We start from the raw sequence: 17,301 nt of genomic DNA, 5'->3' as shown, positions 1-17,301 counted from the left end.
GAAACCAAGTCTTGCTGTGTAGCTCGGCCCGTCCTTGAACTCACACACTGTGTAGCCCAAGCTGTCCTCAAACTCAGGGCAGTGTTCCTGCCTCAGCCTCCTTCATGATGAGATTGCAGATGTGCACCACCGTTCCTGGCTACCAAAATGGGCTATTTTAATCTGTATCTCCACTAACAGTATTTTGAGTGATCTGATCTACCCCTTTTTAATAATGAAGCTATTGTTAGCTTTTTGGTTTTTGCTAATCAGTAATATAGAAAAAGTTAGTATCCTGGTTTTTTGTTTTGTTTTGTTTTGGTACCGGGGATCGAACTCGGGTCTTTGTACTTGGGAGGCAGGCAGCGGAACCACTGAGCTAAGTCCGCAGAACTCCTGTTATGTTTTTACTTGCATTTTAGTTTTAAATGGCTTTGAAAATGTTTTCTGTTTACTAGCCTGCACTCACTGAGCCCCATGTCTTGAACACATTACTTAATTCTCAGCTATTTTTTTGGCAATGCCAGGGTTTGCCCCTAGGGCCTTCTGCAGTGTAGGTAAGCACTTGACCACTGAGCTACATCCCAGCTCCCAACCTTGGATAGAGGGATATTAACTCTTCGTGCCAGAGCTGCTGAAAGGGTGAAGTGAATCCCTATAAAGGGTGTACGGCGTGTGGGAGGCAACAAATAAGTAATGGCTGGGTTATTTTCTTTTCAGTGAGTCAGAAATCCTGCACCACGAGAAGCAGTACGAGCCATTCTACTCATCTTTTGTTGCGCTTTCCACACACTATATTACAACAGTTTGCAGCCTCAGTAAGTACCCTGCTTGTCACTGCCTTCTTAGGGTTTGTGAATTCTCTTGTCAGAGCATCTGAACGAGTTGTTCACACAGTCTGTGTTCGAAGGCTCCTAGGCGGCTCCCCAGAGTGGGGATGACTTTCAGCCGCGCTGGGGCTCCAGCAGCTCTCACCCCACCCGAGGCCATCAGAGTGGGCTCTGGAAGCTGCTGGGTGTGGTACGTGTTCCGTAATCATCCTGTCCGTGGTTATCGCTGCTCGTGTACCTCTTCTCTCCTTTTCCTTCCTCCTCCCTCTTCCTCGGCCCTTTTCTTCCCCCTTCTCTTTCTTCTGTCCCTGTTTCTCCTCCTTTTCCTCCCCCTCTTCTCTTTTCCTTTTTTCCTCCTTTTCTTCCTCCTCCTCTTTCTTTCCTTGTTTCTTCTCCTCTCTCTTCTTTTCCTCCCCCTCCTCCTTTTCTTCCTTCTTTTTCCTCTTCCTCTCTCTCCACCTTTTGTGCTTCTGGTGGTAGAACCCAGAGGGTGCTGAGCACATTGCTATGGTTTCTTTCCAGTTATTTTGAGATGGGCACAGTAAGTTGTCAGTGCTGGCCTAGAACTTGCTCTTCTCCTGCCTGTGCCTCTTGCTGACCTGGGTTTACAGGCATGGGCCACTGTGTCTGGCCAGCTCCTTCTCTTCTTAATCAAAAGCATTTATTGATTTCATACATGGAGTCAGTCGCTGGAAAGTGAATATTGTGGGAGTGGTGGTGGTAGTAGATACTGACCTGTGGATTTAACAGCTACAAATCAAGGCTCTGTTCCTTATTGGTTTGGGTGAAAATGTGAATTCTCTTGTGATTTCTACTATATGAAAAGATTTCAGATTTAGTTCCCCATTTTCTGAATTTTGCTACCCTCCAAATGACCAAACTTTGTTTTACATTATTTCTGAATTTTTATATTGTCAGCTTTTAAAAAATCCTAATTCAAATAGTTCTGAAAAATTTAAATTAGCCGCTTGAATAGTCCTTAACCTAGTAAACTGAAAGTGCTGTTTGTTGTAGGGAGTGGCAGCTACTGGAAGAGGAAACTATGTGTAGGGAACATCTTGCAAAAAAGTCATTTAGAACCCATGGGAAAGGAGGGGTTATGCCCCTATTCAAGGGTGTGAGCTGGAGAGGCTAACTTCCTGGATTTGAGTCTAGCTGTGTGACTAGGCATGTGTTTAACCTCTCTGTGCTTCAACTTGCTCATCTGTTAAAAATGGGAAAGATAATAATTATCTACAGTATAGAATCGGTCTAAAGATTAAAGGAGTTACTATATTTGAAGTGCTTGGCACTTAGTGTATTTTCTGTTATAGTTATCGTAATTTCCAGTAAATGTAAGGTAAATTAATCTAAGCCGTTGATGCTTATCGATGTGAAAATGCTTTTCTTTGCTCCTCGGGTTGTTGGTTCTGAATGACTACGATAGAATAACCGTGGGAAATGTTAGACATGTGGAGCTCAGTACTTGATCGGCGTGATTTATTGGTGGTAGACTGAGCAGTGTGAGACTAAGTAAAGCTTATTATTTTCTCAGTTCCCCGGAATCAGCTTCAGTCAGTGGCAGCAGCCTGTAAAGTCCTAATTGAATTTTCTCTCCTTCGCTTGGAAAATCCAGATGAGGCTTGTGCTGTGTCCCAGGTGAGTGTGATGTCCCATTTCTAGCCCTCATTTTGAAGTAGGCTCATGATTCACCAGTAGAATTGAGCAGAGGTTGGTAAACTTCTGTAATTGGATTGTAAATCATTTACAGGCCATATGGTATCTGTTGCACCTAGTTGACTCTGCCTTTGTACTGTAAACACAGCCATGGGCAATACATAAGTGAATGATCTTGGCTGTGTTTCATTAAAATGCATTTATAAAATAGGCAGTAGATCACGTTGGGGCCATAGTTTGCCAGCCTCTTTTTTTTCGGGGATTGAAAATTTGTATATATTTAGCAGGCAGGTAACAAACGGGTATAAAGTACACTGGTTGATGAGGCCCCTAACAAAAGCGACCAATCACTATTTGGCTTTGGCTGATTGTTGCCATGCAGGGATGGAGGTTCAAAAAACAATTTTTTTTTCTGCTATTGGGGACTGAACACAGTGCCTTCTCACTGAGCTACGTCCCTAACCGTATCTTGTCAATTATCTATTTATTTATTTTTGGTACCAGGGATAGAACTCGGGCCCTTGTGCTTGTGAGGCAGGTGGCAGAACCACTGAGCCAAATCCCTGGCCCTCTTCTCAGTTACTGAGAGATGTAAAAACTGGTTTTGTATCTGAAACCTTCCATTTTTTTTTTCTTTTTTTCTTTTTCCTACTGGGGAATCAAACTCAGGCCCTTGAGCTTGTGAGGCAGGCACCAGAACCACTGAGCTAAATCCCCAGGCCTGAAACCTTCCATTTTTTTTTTTCCAGCTTTAATTGAGTTTATTGGTAAAACCTCCCATTTTTAAGAAAGCCATAAGTTCAAATTGAAAACATAAATGCTTTGAGAATAATGTGACAAATCTGAGAGTGAGATATGGGCTAAGGATCAATAGTTTTCCATCTCTTCTTTGGTGGTGTTCCCCCCCCCTCAAATTATAGTTCTTTATATGAATCTAAATTTGCTTCTTTGCCAGTTAGAATTCCTGGAAGAGTAGAATCTCCCGAAAGACATTTGAATTTGTTTTCTTTTCAGAAACACTTGATTCTCCTAATCAAGGGGCTGTGTACGGGCTGTAGCCGCCTAGATAGAACAGAGATAATCACATTCACAGCCATGATGAAATCTGCCAAGCTGCCGCAGACAGTGAAGACACTTTCCGATGGTGCGTGTCCTTCCGCAGACCTGGCTGCTTGGCCACCTCATGGCGGCCTTGCCTTCTGACGTCTGACGGCACTGCTCACCCCGGGTTATTGCTTTCGTTCTCTGCAGTGGAAGACCAGAAGGAGCTGGCCTCGCCGGTGAGCCCCGAGCTGAAGCAGAAGGAAGTACAGATGAACTTTTTGAACCAGCTGACCTCAGTTTTTAACCCTCGAACTGTGGCCTCACCACCCATCAGTCCACAGGCTCTGGTAAGGTCTTTCAGCCACATGTCCTGGTCTCTGTGGGATTTAAGATGATAACACACACACAAAAGAAGCGGCGTTTTTTTACTTGTGCTATAAAATGATAGTCACATGCCGTATGCTGTGTTTGTCAAGTATGAATCACGTGTACTATGGTTGTCCCATAAATTTTTGCCATCCAGTGACCTCGTAGCCACCTTAACCTACGTAAGTACACTCTGAAGTGTTTGCCTAATGACACGGTTGCCTAGTGATGCATTTCTTAGAACATATCCCCGCCTTTAAGCCATGCATGGCTTTGTATGACTGTAGTAGAAAAAAATACAAAACAGAGTACAACTCACCCCAGCTTTTGTCCACTTATTGCTATTTTTTGTTTGTTTTTTGAGACAGGGTCTCACTACATAGTTGAGACTGATCTGGAACTCACTGTGTAGCCCAGGCTGGTCTTGAACTCACGGCGATCCTCCTGCCTCAGCCTCCCGAGTGCTGGGATTACAGATGTGTACCCCCGTGCCGGGCTACGTATTGCTATTTTGATGACCATCCTTCTAGGCATTTTCAGTGCATATAAAAGTAAAGACCTTGTGTAGTTTTTTGTAAAAGGCATCACTCTATTAGCTGTAGAGCATATACTGTTTGAAACTACATATTTTTCCCCTCTTCTTGGAAGAACAACCTGGATTTTCTCCAGTATAGATGAAGAGTTCTCCCATCATAGCTGGGGAGTCTGAGGGTAGCCGTATAACCACTCACTCACCTTTCATTCTCACAGCAGGGCAGCCAACAGTGAGAGAAATGGTAGTGTCTTGATAGTCCTGTGTTTCTCTTAGGTGGAAGGAGAAAATGATGAGCAGTCCTCGACAGATCAAGCCTCTGCTATCAAAACGAAGAATGTGTTCATAGCTCAGAACGTGGCTAGTCTTCAAGAGCTTGGTAATATTCCGGTTACTGTCGGAAAGCTGGTTTGTTTGCTTAAAAAAATTCAAGTGTGCTTCTCCGTGTGGAGAATAGTCAGGCGTCAGTAAGGTTGTGAGGCTGTGCCTTGTCACTCATCCAGGTGGCTCTGAGAAGCTGCTGCGGGTGTGTTTGAATCTGCCGTATTTCCTGCGCTACATCAATCGGTTCCAGGACGCAGTGTTGGCCAATTCCTTCTTCATCATGCCTGCGACAGTCGCAGACGCCACTGCCGTGCGCAATGGGTAAGGTGCTCCCTGGAGCATGTTCGCTGTAGTCTGATCAAAAGAGATACAACTGGCTGTTTTTCATGACATGCTCATTTCCTTTTTCAGATTATAGACGCAAGTGGTTCTAGGAGATATTTTTGTTGATCTCTTCCATTATGTTCTAGTTTTCATTCACTGGTGATTGATGTAACTATGGCATTGGATACCCTTTCTCTACCTGTGTTAGAACCTCTCAATCCCTCTCGTCTACAAGATGTGACGGTCCTCAGCCTAAGCTGTCTGTATGCAGGTGAGAAGTTACGATGTCAGTTCTCAGTTTTTAGTCAAGGACAGATATATTTTCAGGAAACCGTGAGAGCCCTGAGTACTCTGTTCCCTGTACCTGTTCCTTTCTCTGAAGATTTAATGTTGCATAGAGGTGAAATGAAGTCTGAATAGGCATCTTTAAAAATTACCCTGTTGTTTAAGTGCTGCTGTTGTGTTGTGCGCATGTTTGATCTTGTAGTATATACAGATGTCAAGTGTCTACTCCGTGAGGAGCAGAACGCCAAGGACTGCTGCGGTCCTGAGATGAGCACTGTGTAGTTCCTGCCGACAAAGAGCCTGAACCTCCTCCGCGGAGAGCAGACAGGGCTAAACAGTATAACGTCAAGTAGGAGATAATAGAGGCATAAGAGATGTGTAGAATATTTTGGGCACACCAAGAAGGGAGAGACCGAGTCCTGTGGGAGTAGGTTTAGAGCTTCATGGGACAGGTGGTCTCTATGCTAATAAATGTGAAGAATATTTGTGTTTCAAAAAAATTCCCTTTCTTCCTATTGATGGTGCTGCTTTGCAGGTGGGGCCTGAAAACCTGTTTATTTTTTAAAATTATTGTTCAGGTGGCTTTTTAACCCAATTCATTAATTCTGAGTTTTCAACCTTTGAAGATATAACGATATTAGAAGTTCACTTGGCTCTGCGGGTGAAGGTTTAGGTAGGCAGTCTTTGTAAACCTGATGTGGAGAGCACCAGGAAATTGCTGAGGCTGATTCATCTCCCTACATTCTTCAGCTATAGATTGAGCATCTGTATGTGAATGGAAATAGAAAGATACAGGCACTTGTGCCTTTTTTTTTTTTTTTTGGTACCGGGGATCGAACTCGGGTCCTTGCACTTGCAAGACAGGCCACCGAACCGCTGAGCTAAATCCCCAGCCCCATCAGGCAGTTGTGCTTTTTCAGAGGACATTAGTAAAGAACTTTTATATGTGAAAGGAACTAAATGAGAGATGAGAAAGTGTTCAGTACTTCAGAAGGAGCAGAGTTTACTTAAAGTTTGGAAAGTCAGTAAAAATAGCAAGAGATGTTAGGCCTTCCCCTTGGCTATTCCTAGGCAGTGGCAAAAACAGGACCAAAGTATCCTACAGTTTGGGGGATTATATTATAGTTGTGTGTGCATGTGTGCATGTGTGTGTGTGTGTGTGTATGTGTGTAAGTCGGTGAGTTTTATGGGTAGCAGGTGCTGTATAGCTGGACAGAATGACTCAAGGAGAAATGCAATTTAAAGTCATTTTGACCACATCCTATAGATAGTGAAGAGCCCATTACAGGTTCTGAGGAGTGCAGGCATCTGAGCTGTATTTTAGGAAAAACTGCAAGTTACTAGAGTGTGGGATATTCTGGTCTGGGGAAATACAGGAGACAGGGAGATGGGTTAGTGGGAATTTATAGTCGTTCAGGCAAGGCACATTTAGGGCCTAGGTAGGGTAGCAGCATTAAGAATAGAATGCTAGGGCCGGGGATTTAGCTCAGTGGTTCCACCATCTGCTTTGCAAGTGCAAGGTCCCAAGTTTGATCCCTGGTAAAAAAAAAAAAAAACAAAAAAAAAAACTAATTGGCCAGGGATTTAGCTCTGGTTCTACTGCCTGCCTCACAAGGTCAAGGGCCTAAGTTTGATCCTTGGTGCATAAAAAAAAAAAGAATAGAATGCTACAAATTAAGCTAGGCATGGTGGCACATGCCTCTTACACCTGAAAGGCTGGGATAGGAGGATCATAAATCTGAGCCCAGTCTGAAGGTTTGGGGATGTAGCTCAGCGTGAAGGTCTTGGTTTCAGTCCCCAGTTACACACACACACACACACACACACGAGTAGAAAGCTAAAGATATAAGTGATTAGGTGCTCTATTAATGCCTGGATCCAGTATTTCCCACAATTCTTCCTTTGATCTTGTGTTTTCAAATTTAGAGTTAGTTTATTTTAATTTTCGAGAATTTCTTGACTGTCACGTGGATGTCAGTGTATTTAGTCAAGTTGTGATTAAAGTCCAAAAAGGGTAGAGTCAGGTATGGTGACATACACAGTCCTGCGGCTACGGAAGCTGAGGCAGAAGGATTGTACATTTGAGGCCAGCTTGGGCAATTTCGTGGAACTCTGTCTCAGAAATCACAGAAATCTAGGTGTGGTGCACGCCTATAATCTCAGCACTCGGGAAGCTGAGACGGGCATTGCTGCAAGTTCCAGGCCCGCCTGAAGTGACCCTGAAGAGAGACACTGTCTCAAAAAACAAACAAGGAAAAAGCGCTGGGAATGTTGCTTCATGATAAATATTTTCCTAGCATGTCTGAGCCCCTGGGTTCAATCCCCAATACTGAAGAAAAAAAATTTCGTACTTGAATTAAACATCCCAACCTTGCTTTGTTGTTGAAATTTGATCACCTGAGATTTGATTGCAGGACTTGGCTTTGATGACTTTGAAAAATATTTTTAAGTCAGATAAGGGATTTTTTTGTTGTTGTTCATGATCTTAAATTTTAAAATTATTTTTCATTTTTAAAAATTACTAGAATTTTAGCTGTGTGGTAGCACATAACAGTAGTCCTGGTTACTTGGGAGGCTGAGGCAGGAGGATCTCTTCAGCTTGAGATTTGACGCTAGCTTTGGCAACAGAGAGATCCTATCTCTGAAACAAAAACTAGATTTTACTTCTAAAGCAGTTTGGATTTGGAAAAATTGAACGAGTTATATAGAATTTCCATAAATCTCTCCTGGCTGCATGTGGAATAAGTACGGTATATTTGTTGTCATTAATGAACTAATATTGACACATTGCTGTTAACTGGAGTCCATAGTCCATTAGGGTTGCTCTTTGTATTACATAATACTGTGGATTTTGCCACATGTGATATGATAGATCCACCATGACCATGTCATTCAGAGTAGTTTTACTGCCAGAAATCCTCTGGGCTCCACCTATTTATCCTTTGCCTCCTCCCTCACCCTTGGTCAGTATTGGTCTTTTCCCCGTCTATACAATTAGTTTGTCCAGAATAATGTCCTGAAGTTGGAATTATACAGTGCAATAGTGGGCTTTACAGGGTGGGTTAGGGTTAGGTTCCTCCTTCTGGCTTGGTAGCTCATCTTTTTTTTTCATTTCTGAATAATACTCTGCTGCATGGATGCCCCACAGTTTATTCACTTACTAAAGGACATCATTTGCTCACAGTTGTGGATAATTATGAATAAAGCTGCAATAAATATTTATGCATAGGGCCGGGAATTTAGCTCAGTGGTTCAGACACCTCCCTCGCAAGTGCAAGGACCCGAGTTCGATCCCTAGTACCAAAAAAAAAAAATTTATGTGTAGGTTTTTATGAAGATGGTGGGATATGTTCTTATCTTCCAGTTCTGGTGGTGCCTCGGAAACGCCCCATGGGTGGGATCTTTGTGTGTTCTTTTTCAGGTGTGAGTGTGGCAACCTGCATGGCCATCCTTCATGTAGGCAGTGCACAGCAAGTGCGGACAGGGTCCACAAGCTCCAAGGAAGACGACTACGAAAGCGATGCAGCCACAATTGTCCAGAAATGCGTAAGCGTAGCATCTGGGGATGTGGGGACTGTGGTTATTCCAGTGAGGGAGTGTGGCCAGCTCTGCCCTCTCCCTTGTTGTGAAAAGACTTAGAGCAGTCTTCACACGCCTGTCCTTCAAGTAGTGGGACCAAGAGGCAGGCCTGTGCCTGGTTTGCGTGACACGTTGTATAGGTGCTCATCATTTGGCTCTGCAGAAAACACTGCAGCTTTCTGGTGGAGTGAGCCTGGGAAAGTTTAGTTATTTCTTCAGAAACACACTTGCAGGCTCAGTAGGTGTCAGTATACTTTGAGGAGGTTTACAGTAAATCTCATACTTTTCAGGTGGTGCTAAGTGCATGGAATGAGCAGTGGTTGAGAGCCATCCAGTGCAGGGCTGCGTGTGCTGCTGTGCTTGGGTGTAGGAGATGCCTCTGAGGAGGTGACATTTGAGCTGAATGGGAAGTGGGTGTCAGTTCCATGCGAAGATCAAGAAAATGTGGTGGTGGAATAATGTCATTGGAAAGTGACCTGAGGATATTTAACTCTTCAAGTTAAATCAATCTGGGTAGGATTTAGCACTGACAAAGAAATAATGTCAGCTTGCTCAGAATTTTGTGTGTTTGACGTTGAATAGCTTGAAATCTACGACATGATTGGACAAGCAATCAGCAGCTCCCGCCGGGCTGGTGGTGAGGTAAGAAGTATGTCCCTTCTGTGACCCTGTCCTGTGTTCTCTGCGGCATGGATATCACTATGTTCATGTTTTATTTTGTGCCCATTACAACAGCACTATCAGAACTTCCAGTTGCTGGGTGCCTGGTGTTTGTTGAACAGCCTTTTCCTCATATTGAACCTCAGTCCTACTGCCTTGGCTGATAAGGGGAAAGAGAAGGATCCACTGGCTGCCCTTCGCGTCAGAGACATCCTTTCCCGTACAAAAGAAGGAGTGGGTTCCCCCAAACTGGGGCCCGGCAAAGGGTATGTGTCTGCTTCTCTCCGCACCATTTCTATGGTGCTGTGTTGTATTTCCCTGCTGTTTCGTAGTGGTGAGCTGCTGGAACTCCTTTTCTGTCTGTGTCAGGTTTTGTTTTGTTGTGGGGATTGGAACCAGGGCCTTGCATGAGCTGGGCGTGATGGCACATGCCTCTAATCTACTAGTCAGTGAGCTGAGGATCGCCACAAGTTCAAGGCCAGCCCAGGCTACATAATGAGTTCAAGGCTGAACGGCCTAAGCAACGTAACGCAACTGTGTCTCGCAAAAACCTAAAAAAAACCAGGGCCTTGCAAATGCTCAGCACACATCTGGCCACTGAGCCACACTCCCAGCCTCTCTTCTCTGTGTCATTAGAAAGAATCGCCTTCTAACCCGCTTTGAATTGAACAACGGAGATAATGATCCTGGTCTACTAGCTCCACGTCATAGCTGTGAGATTTTGGATAAGTCACCAGTTTTTTCCGATCTTGTTTCCTTGTCTGTTCAGAGAGAGCGAATATATCTGTAATGTGTTTTTAGGGTTTTAAATCAAGTTCATCATAGGAAAACAAATGCTTTTGTAGTGGGTTCACTTCACTTGGAGTTGAGTACTCCCTTGTTTAACCTATCAGGTGAGGGTATTGTCAGCCCCTCTTTCTTGTATTGTTGCCTGAAACATTTGATACTGTTTTGGTGAGGTCTAAACCCTGGTTGCTGGGAAGGAGGAGACATGATGCATGTGCTAGCCAAGGTTTTGTTTCTAAGCCTAGGCAATTCTGGATTTTATTTGTTCTTTTAGTTCCTGTCATGCATTTTTCTCCTCTCTAGGTATTGGAGACACAGCACTAAGTGAAGCGATGTCTTTAGCTTTATGGAGTTTATTTTCAGATGCAGCAATAAGTAGTACAGTATAGATTACCAATCATAAGTATTATGAAGAAAAAGAAGCCAGAGCAGGGAGCTGGTGATTGGTAGCAGCTATTATTTTGGTTAGGATGGTCTGGAAAGGGCTTAGAAAAAGGATGTGGAAACCGTACGTGAAGTGACAGGACAAGCCATATAAGTGTTTGGGGTAGAAATGTTCAGGTTTGAGGCACAATTATAATTGGCATTGGAGCATCATTGAGGTCAGTATGGCCAGAGTAGAGAAAGTGAGCAAGGAAGCTGGTAAAAATTAGATCAGAGAAGTATCCAGGAGTCAGATAATCAGAGCCAAGCACTGCTGGAGGATTTTCACGAGGAGAGAGATATCGTCTGATTTTTTGGTGATTTTTGAGAACACAGTTGTGTTCAGACTGACCTGCAGGAGCATGGACAGGAAGGAGGAGGACCGTTAGGAAGCCAGTGCATTATTACAGAGGAGAGAAGAGGGAAACTTGGAAAAGATCGGTGAAGTAAAGGTGGAATAAAGAAGTCCAGCTGAGGTGTGTTTGGAGGTGTGGCTGACTGGATCTGCTGATGGCTTCATCAGGAATTTTGTGCTTGAACCAACTGAACTGTGTAATTTATTGACCTAAGAACCAGTGGTTTGGGGGTAAGTTCAGTGGGAGGAAGGGAGAGAAAGGCATATAATTTGACCTTGGCTATGGTGCGTTTGAATTGTTAGGAGATGTTGAGTATCTTCTCTATCCCAGGCTCTGGGTTAGTTCTAGAATACTGTAATAAAAAAAAATGGACACGTTCCCAAGACGCATGAAGTGTATACTCCTAGAAACATCCATCCAGAGTTCCATCCAGAGAGTTTTCTAATAGCGGCATTATCCTCTGCCAGCGATATCTAAGTAGGTTTACCTAAGCTCAATCTGAAATTGGTGTTGAGAGAGAGGGTAGGCAATAAATACTGAGCAAATTAGGGAGGTAAGAACATGCCAGAGTAAGCAGTAGTTTGTGATTTTATGAGTGACTGTCCTCCCTCTTTGCATTGTAAAAGGAAACGGGAGAATACCAAAAAGTATATTTTTAGAAGTATAAGTTGTACTTTTTTTTTTTTTTTTGGTACTGGGGATTGAACTCAGGACCTTGTGCTTGTGAAGCAGGTGGCGGAACCACTGAGCTAAATCTCCGGCCCGCAGTTGTACTTTTTTGTCACTACTGATGATTGAACCCTGTACTGAGCATTTTCTGCCCCCCCCTTCTTCCTTTTAATTTTGAGACAGATCCTCCCTAAGTTGCTGAGTTGTCCAGGCTGGGCTCTGCCTTGGGATCCTGTGTCAGCCTACCAGAGTGCCGGGATTGCAGGCGTGTACCACCATTCCCGGCTTAGCAACCACACTTTAAAAATGGCTATTGTGTATTCAGATTTTAAAAGAATACATGTATGTTCATTTTATAAGTCATAAAACATATAGATGTGCGCAAATAAGGGAAAAGAATCATGCCAAATTCTCTAAAATTGGTGAATAGTTTTCTAGAAAATTTTTTTGTCCATATATAATTTCAATTTTAAAATGGAATCAGTATTTATATACTGAATACTATAGATATCTTTTTAGTGACATTGTTTATTAGTCTATATAAATTTTTTTTAATGCATTACTGTGAATTCCACCCAGCCCTTATTTATTTTCTAAATTTTAAGACAGGGCCTCACTAAGTTGCCCAGGCTTGTCTTAAACTTGTCATCCTCCTCCCTCAGCCTCCAAAGTCTCCGGAATTACAGGTGTGCACTATCTCAGCTGGCTAAATCATGCTCTCTCATGAACATGTGCAACCTGAATTTTTGGGAACTTGTTTATCTTCTTGAGGTGAACTGCTAGAAGTATAACTGTGATGATAAAGGGCACACCTACTTAAAATTCAAAATGTTTTGTCAAAGTGCTCTTCAGAAAAATTACACCCGTTTGCAGTCTCACCAGCGGTATGTACGCGTGTACATTTCCCCATGTCCTCTTTGACATTGGCTATCGCTAGTTTTCACATTTGCTAATATGAGAGGGGGAAAATACTACTCTGAAATTTCTTTGATTTCTAATCTGGTGCTCTTTTGTTTTCCCTATTTACTGGTCATTTATATTTCTTCCTTTGGGGGAGAGTACTGGGGATTGAACTTGGGTCCTTGCACTTGCGAGGCAGGCATGTCTTTTATATTTCTTTATTTGTAAAGTGCTTTATGTCCTTTGCTTTACCTTTCTTTTTGGTGTTCTTATTGATTTACATGGCTTGTTATATATTAGATATATTAACCCTTTGTCATATGTACATGCTGGACAGAAAGAAAAAGTTTTACTCTAATGTAAGCTGGGCATGGTGGCGTACCCCTGTAATCCTAGCACTTGGGAGGCTGAGGCAGGAGGATCACCATGAGTTTGAGGCCAGCCTGAACTGCATAATACAACCCTATGTCAAAACATGAAAGAGAGAGAGAGAGAGAGAGAGAGAGGAAGGTCAAATGTAATATAAACCTGTTTTGTTCTCTTAGGTTTATTTCTGAATATTTTGTAGAAGTTGTTAATCTTTAAAAGTTCAACATTAAGATGTTAGCATCTTTCAATGAATCAGTTGCTTTGAACTGATAGCTTAAAATGTAAAGATCTGTGGATTTCTAAGATTTTCTTCTACTCCAGGAGTATTTACCCTGTGTCTTGCAGGTCTTTTGGCAGTTCATGGATAGTTCTCAGGGGGAGTGGAAACTTCTGAAACCATAGACTGATTTTGTGTGTATGTTCACGTGTTTTTCTTGGAGAAAAGTATAGGACTTCAAAAGGGCCTGAGACCACAGAATGGGAAGATACGCCACTTCCTTGTTCGGTATTCTAAGGTGTTTCCTGTTTTCTTTGTGTAGGCATCAGGGATTCGGGGTGCTGTCAGTAATATTGGCAAACCATGCCATCAAACTGTTAACATCTCTCTTCCAAGACCTGCAAGTGGAGGCTCTTCACAAGGTGAGGAGGGCGCTGGTTCTCAGGAAATCGGCATATCAATCGCTCTGTCCACTTAGCCAGTGTAGTCCAGCAGTGCCAGTGGTTCTTTCTGGCTGAGTCATGTCATTAATTCCTCTTTGATACTGTTCCCTTCAGGGTTGGGAGACAGATGATCCCCCTGCAGTCTTGAGCATTATGGCTCAGAGCACCTCTATCCAAAGGATTCAGCGACTGATTGACTCAGTCCCACTGACAAACCTGCTCTTGACACTACTCTCAACCTCCTATAGAAAGGTGAGTGGGAATCTAGCCCTTAATGACTTGGAGTAATTGGTATAACCTCAAAACGAATAAAGTTACAAACCTACATTTGTAATGATGTTTTGAAGAGGAGACAAATGTATTACTTTTATTAATTTATTTATTTATGGTACTGGGGATTGAACTTGGGACCTCGTGCGAGGCAGGCGGTGGAACCACTGAGCTAAATCCCCAGCCCCTATTTATTTATTTTTTGAGATCTCCCCTTATTGCCCAGACTGTCTTTGAACTCTTGGGTTCATATGATCCTCCTGTCTTAGCCTCCTGAATAGCTGGGAATATGACCATTTACCATAGTGTCCAACCTGACAAGGAGAGGAACATATAGCTGGTTGAATGTACCCAAACATTTGGATCAGTTATTATCGGTGTTATGATATGTGTGATACTTGGAGATTTATGATGATTGGTATTCTGTAGCAGAAACCTAGGGAGTGCTAAGGAAATATTTGGGGTTTTATTTCCAGTCTTGACTACATGTTTGGGTGGAGTGCTTTTGTAGGAAAAGCTACACGAGTTCTGGTGCAGAATTACTTCTCAGATTTAGAAAAGAGAATGAGATTTGGAGAGAACTTATATGGTGAATGACATTAGGTACAGTAGCTCTTTTTAATTGCCAGTTTGTAATCATGTTTTTAGGCGTGTGTCCTACAGCGACAGAGGAAGGGTTCCATGAGCAGTGATGCCAGCGCCTCCACCGACTCCAACACGTACTATGAGGATGACTTCAGTAGCACGGAAGAGGACAGCAGCCAAGGTAGAGGCTGCTCTGCTGTGTTCCACACATGAGCTACAGAGTACAGCAGGTCCCTTTAGTGTCTTGGTGATGTTTTCACCTGCCTAGCCTGATTGTATGTGCACTGAAAGATGATATGTTACCGAGATCAAGCTGAGCGTTGAACAGCCCTGAAAGATGCACAAACACTTCTTTCAACCAAGCCCACGTTGCTTTTCATTCCTTTCCCACCCAAATCAGAGTACATCTCTTTATTCTTAGTTCTTGCTGCATTGACACATGGCCTGTGTTCTCAGCTTTCCCTGTGCAACTTGAAAGGTCCCATGTGAGGTGTTCAGTCTGGCTGTTGTCATAGATTTGTAGTTAGGAAAAAAAACCCAAAGAATGTTCTAATAAACAACAGGGCCAGACTAACCCTCCCTCCTTCCTTAGTTTAAAGAGAGTGAATAAGATAAATATCTCAGATTCTTCATAATCAAGCATGAGAGAAATGTGAGATATTATGAAAGAGGTATGATTCTTATCACCTGGGAGTTAATAGCTCGTAACACAAGTAGAAATTTGGAAAATGTTTGTCTCATTGCCAGTAAAATAAAGTGAACTGATTTCTTTCTTTGTTGGTGCTTTTAAAAGGCAGTTTTATTGGATTATGTATGATAAAATGCTCTCATATGTACGTTTAGATAGTTTCTGACAAATTTATGCAATCTTGCAGCCACCATCAATCAGTGTATCCTTGTGTTCTTTTGATTTAAGCATTTTTAGGAGGCAGATATTTCACATGTATGTATGTATGTGTGTGTGTGTGTGTGTGTGTGTGTGTGTATGCATGCATGTATGTATGTTAATTTTCCCTTCTCTATTCAGACGATGACAGTGAGCCGATTTTGGGGCAGTGGTTCGAGGAGACCATCTCTCCTAGTAAAGAGAAAGTGGCGCCTCCGCCCCCTCCCCCTCCCCCTCCCCTGGAAAGCTCTCCTCGTGTTAAAAGCCCCAGTAAGCAGGCCTCTGGTGAGAAGGGCAACATTTTGGCTAGTCGCAAAGATCCTGAGCTGGTAAGAGTGGATTTCTGAGATCTGGGGGGAGGAGGAATTTTAGTGGAGCAGTTGTAAGACAGATCATTTGAATTAAAAGGTTTTATAGGTTGGATGACTAATGCTTAAATATAATGTTTAAGTGTTTTTGCATAGGATTTATCATGCATTGATTATGTTACATTAAATAACTTAAGAGTTCTGGTTCGGCCTCTGATTGTTATTTGAATGGACTGTAGAATTAGAGTAGGTTTGAATCCTACTTCTGCCACTTACTGGCTTTGGGCTAAAATTGGAAATTCTCAGGCTTAGTTTTTGTCTCCTATATGGGAATGATCCCACCTGCTTTTAAGGGTGTTTGGAAATGGGAGATTGTTTTTAAACCCCTTAGCATAGGTCTGATAACATTTTAAGTACTTTACTCTGTATTTTCTGAAGTCTGTTGCATTAAATTGGCATACTATTTTGTGTAACTGGTAGAATTATGTGGAAAAGACTCATAAACAGTTCAATTGTAAGTAGTTTAAAAATCTAATTCTTCAATGCACTTATTGAAGTAGACCTAAGGGCGTATTTCCAGTTTGTATTCAGGGTTTTTAGGAGCTCCGGATCTGTGCCTCTGATACTAGTTGTTTTTTTCCTTTTAGTTCTTAGGTCTGGCTTCCAACATTTTGAACTTCATTACCTCTTCCATGCTGAACTCTCGAAACAATTTCATACGCAACTATTTGAGTGTATCTCTTTCAGAACACCATATGGCCACCCTGGCCAGTATCATCAAGGAGGTGGACAAAGATGGACTCAAGGGTCAGTAGAGAGGCCTTGTTCCTGGTGGATTTCCCAGTGGACTTTTGCTATTGGCATAGTATGGACTGCATGAAATCGCTGCTTGAATAACTTGGTTTCCCATCTTTCTTAAGGTTCATCAGATGAAGAGTTTGCTGCTGCTCTCTATCACTTCAACCACTGTCTGGTGACTTCTGACCTTCAGTCCCCAAACTTACAGGTTTGTATGTACTGTGGCCACTAAGGCCGGGAACGCTGTGTATCAGGCTTGGAAGCTGCAGTTGTTTCTATCTTTAAAGAACAATTTGTCCTTCAAATATCTCAGTTGAAAGAGCATTGAGATCCTAATCTATCCCTAGATCATTTGAAAAGAAAGGTAATTTTGTCCTTTCTCTTCCAGACAGTAAGCTTGAAGAAAAGGAAAAGTATGTACAAAAACACACTCATAATGATTATTTTAGTAGAAAAGTCTACATAGTGCACAAGAAGATCATTTATAAAAATAAATGATCAAGAAACAGCAAAAATGTTCCTTAATAGTAGTGGGAAAATTATAAATAAAATGCATTTTAAGGCTGTGTGGCTTTCCTCACAATAGCCTGCACTGCTTCCTCCAGGGTATACTTTGATTTTGCTTTTTCCTCTTTTACTTGGCTTACAGTTGCTCTGCAGAGCCAGTTTCTCCCTCACTTTTCACCTTTCTCAAATAAACTTTGCCACTGCT

At 42.5% G+C, this 17,301-nt stretch overlaps 1 protein-coding gene across 1 annotated transcript in view; it reads left to right on the top strand.

Moving 5' to 3' along the window:
- The first annotated feature begins 703 nt into the window (after nt 1–703).
- The window catches only part of Ubr4 (ubiquitin protein ligase E3 component n-recognin 4), a 119,920-nt gene continuing 103,322 nt past the window's right edge, over nt 704–17,301 (top strand). The window contains exons 1-16 of the mRNA XM_033767472.1: nt 704–797; nt 2,344–2,447; nt 3,480–3,609; nt 3,717–3,856; nt 4,684–4,786; nt 4,911–5,052; nt 5,202–5,326; nt 8,762–8,886; nt 9,502–9,561; nt 9,655–9,845; nt 13,622–13,721; nt 13,857–13,994; nt 14,661–14,778; nt 15,625–15,812; nt 16,439–16,598; nt 16,712–16,797. Coding sequence (XP_033623363.1) covers nt 3,561–3,609; nt 3,717–3,856; nt 4,684–4,786; nt 4,911–5,052; nt 5,202–5,326; nt 8,762–8,886; nt 9,502–9,561; nt 9,655–9,845; nt 13,622–13,721; nt 13,857–13,994; nt 14,661–14,778; nt 15,625–15,812; nt 16,439–16,598; nt 16,712–16,797 — 1,725 coding nt within the window. The 5' untranslated portion in view covers nt 704–797; nt 2,344–2,447; nt 3,480–3,560. The remainder of the gene's footprint in view (nt 798–2,343; nt 2,448–3,479; nt 3,610–3,716; nt 3,857–4,683; nt 4,787–4,910; nt 5,053–5,201; nt 5,327–8,761; nt 8,887–9,501; nt 9,562–9,654; nt 9,846–13,621; nt 13,722–13,856; nt 13,995–14,660; nt 14,779–15,624; nt 15,813–16,438; nt 16,599–16,711; nt 16,798–17,301) is intronic.

The sequence above is a fragment of the Fukomys damarensis genome, unplaced genomic scaffold, assembly GCF_012274545.1.
Source record: "Fukomys damarensis isolate Sample0158 unplaced genomic scaffold, DMR_v1.0_HiC HiC_scaffold_23, whole genome shotgun sequence".
Classification (NCBI taxonomy): domain Eukaryota; kingdom Metazoa; phylum Chordata; class Mammalia; order Rodentia; family Bathyergidae; genus Fukomys; species Fukomys damarensis.
The sequence above is the reverse complement of the archived record's forward strand: the minus strand, read 5'-3'. Positions and strand labels throughout refer to the sequence as shown.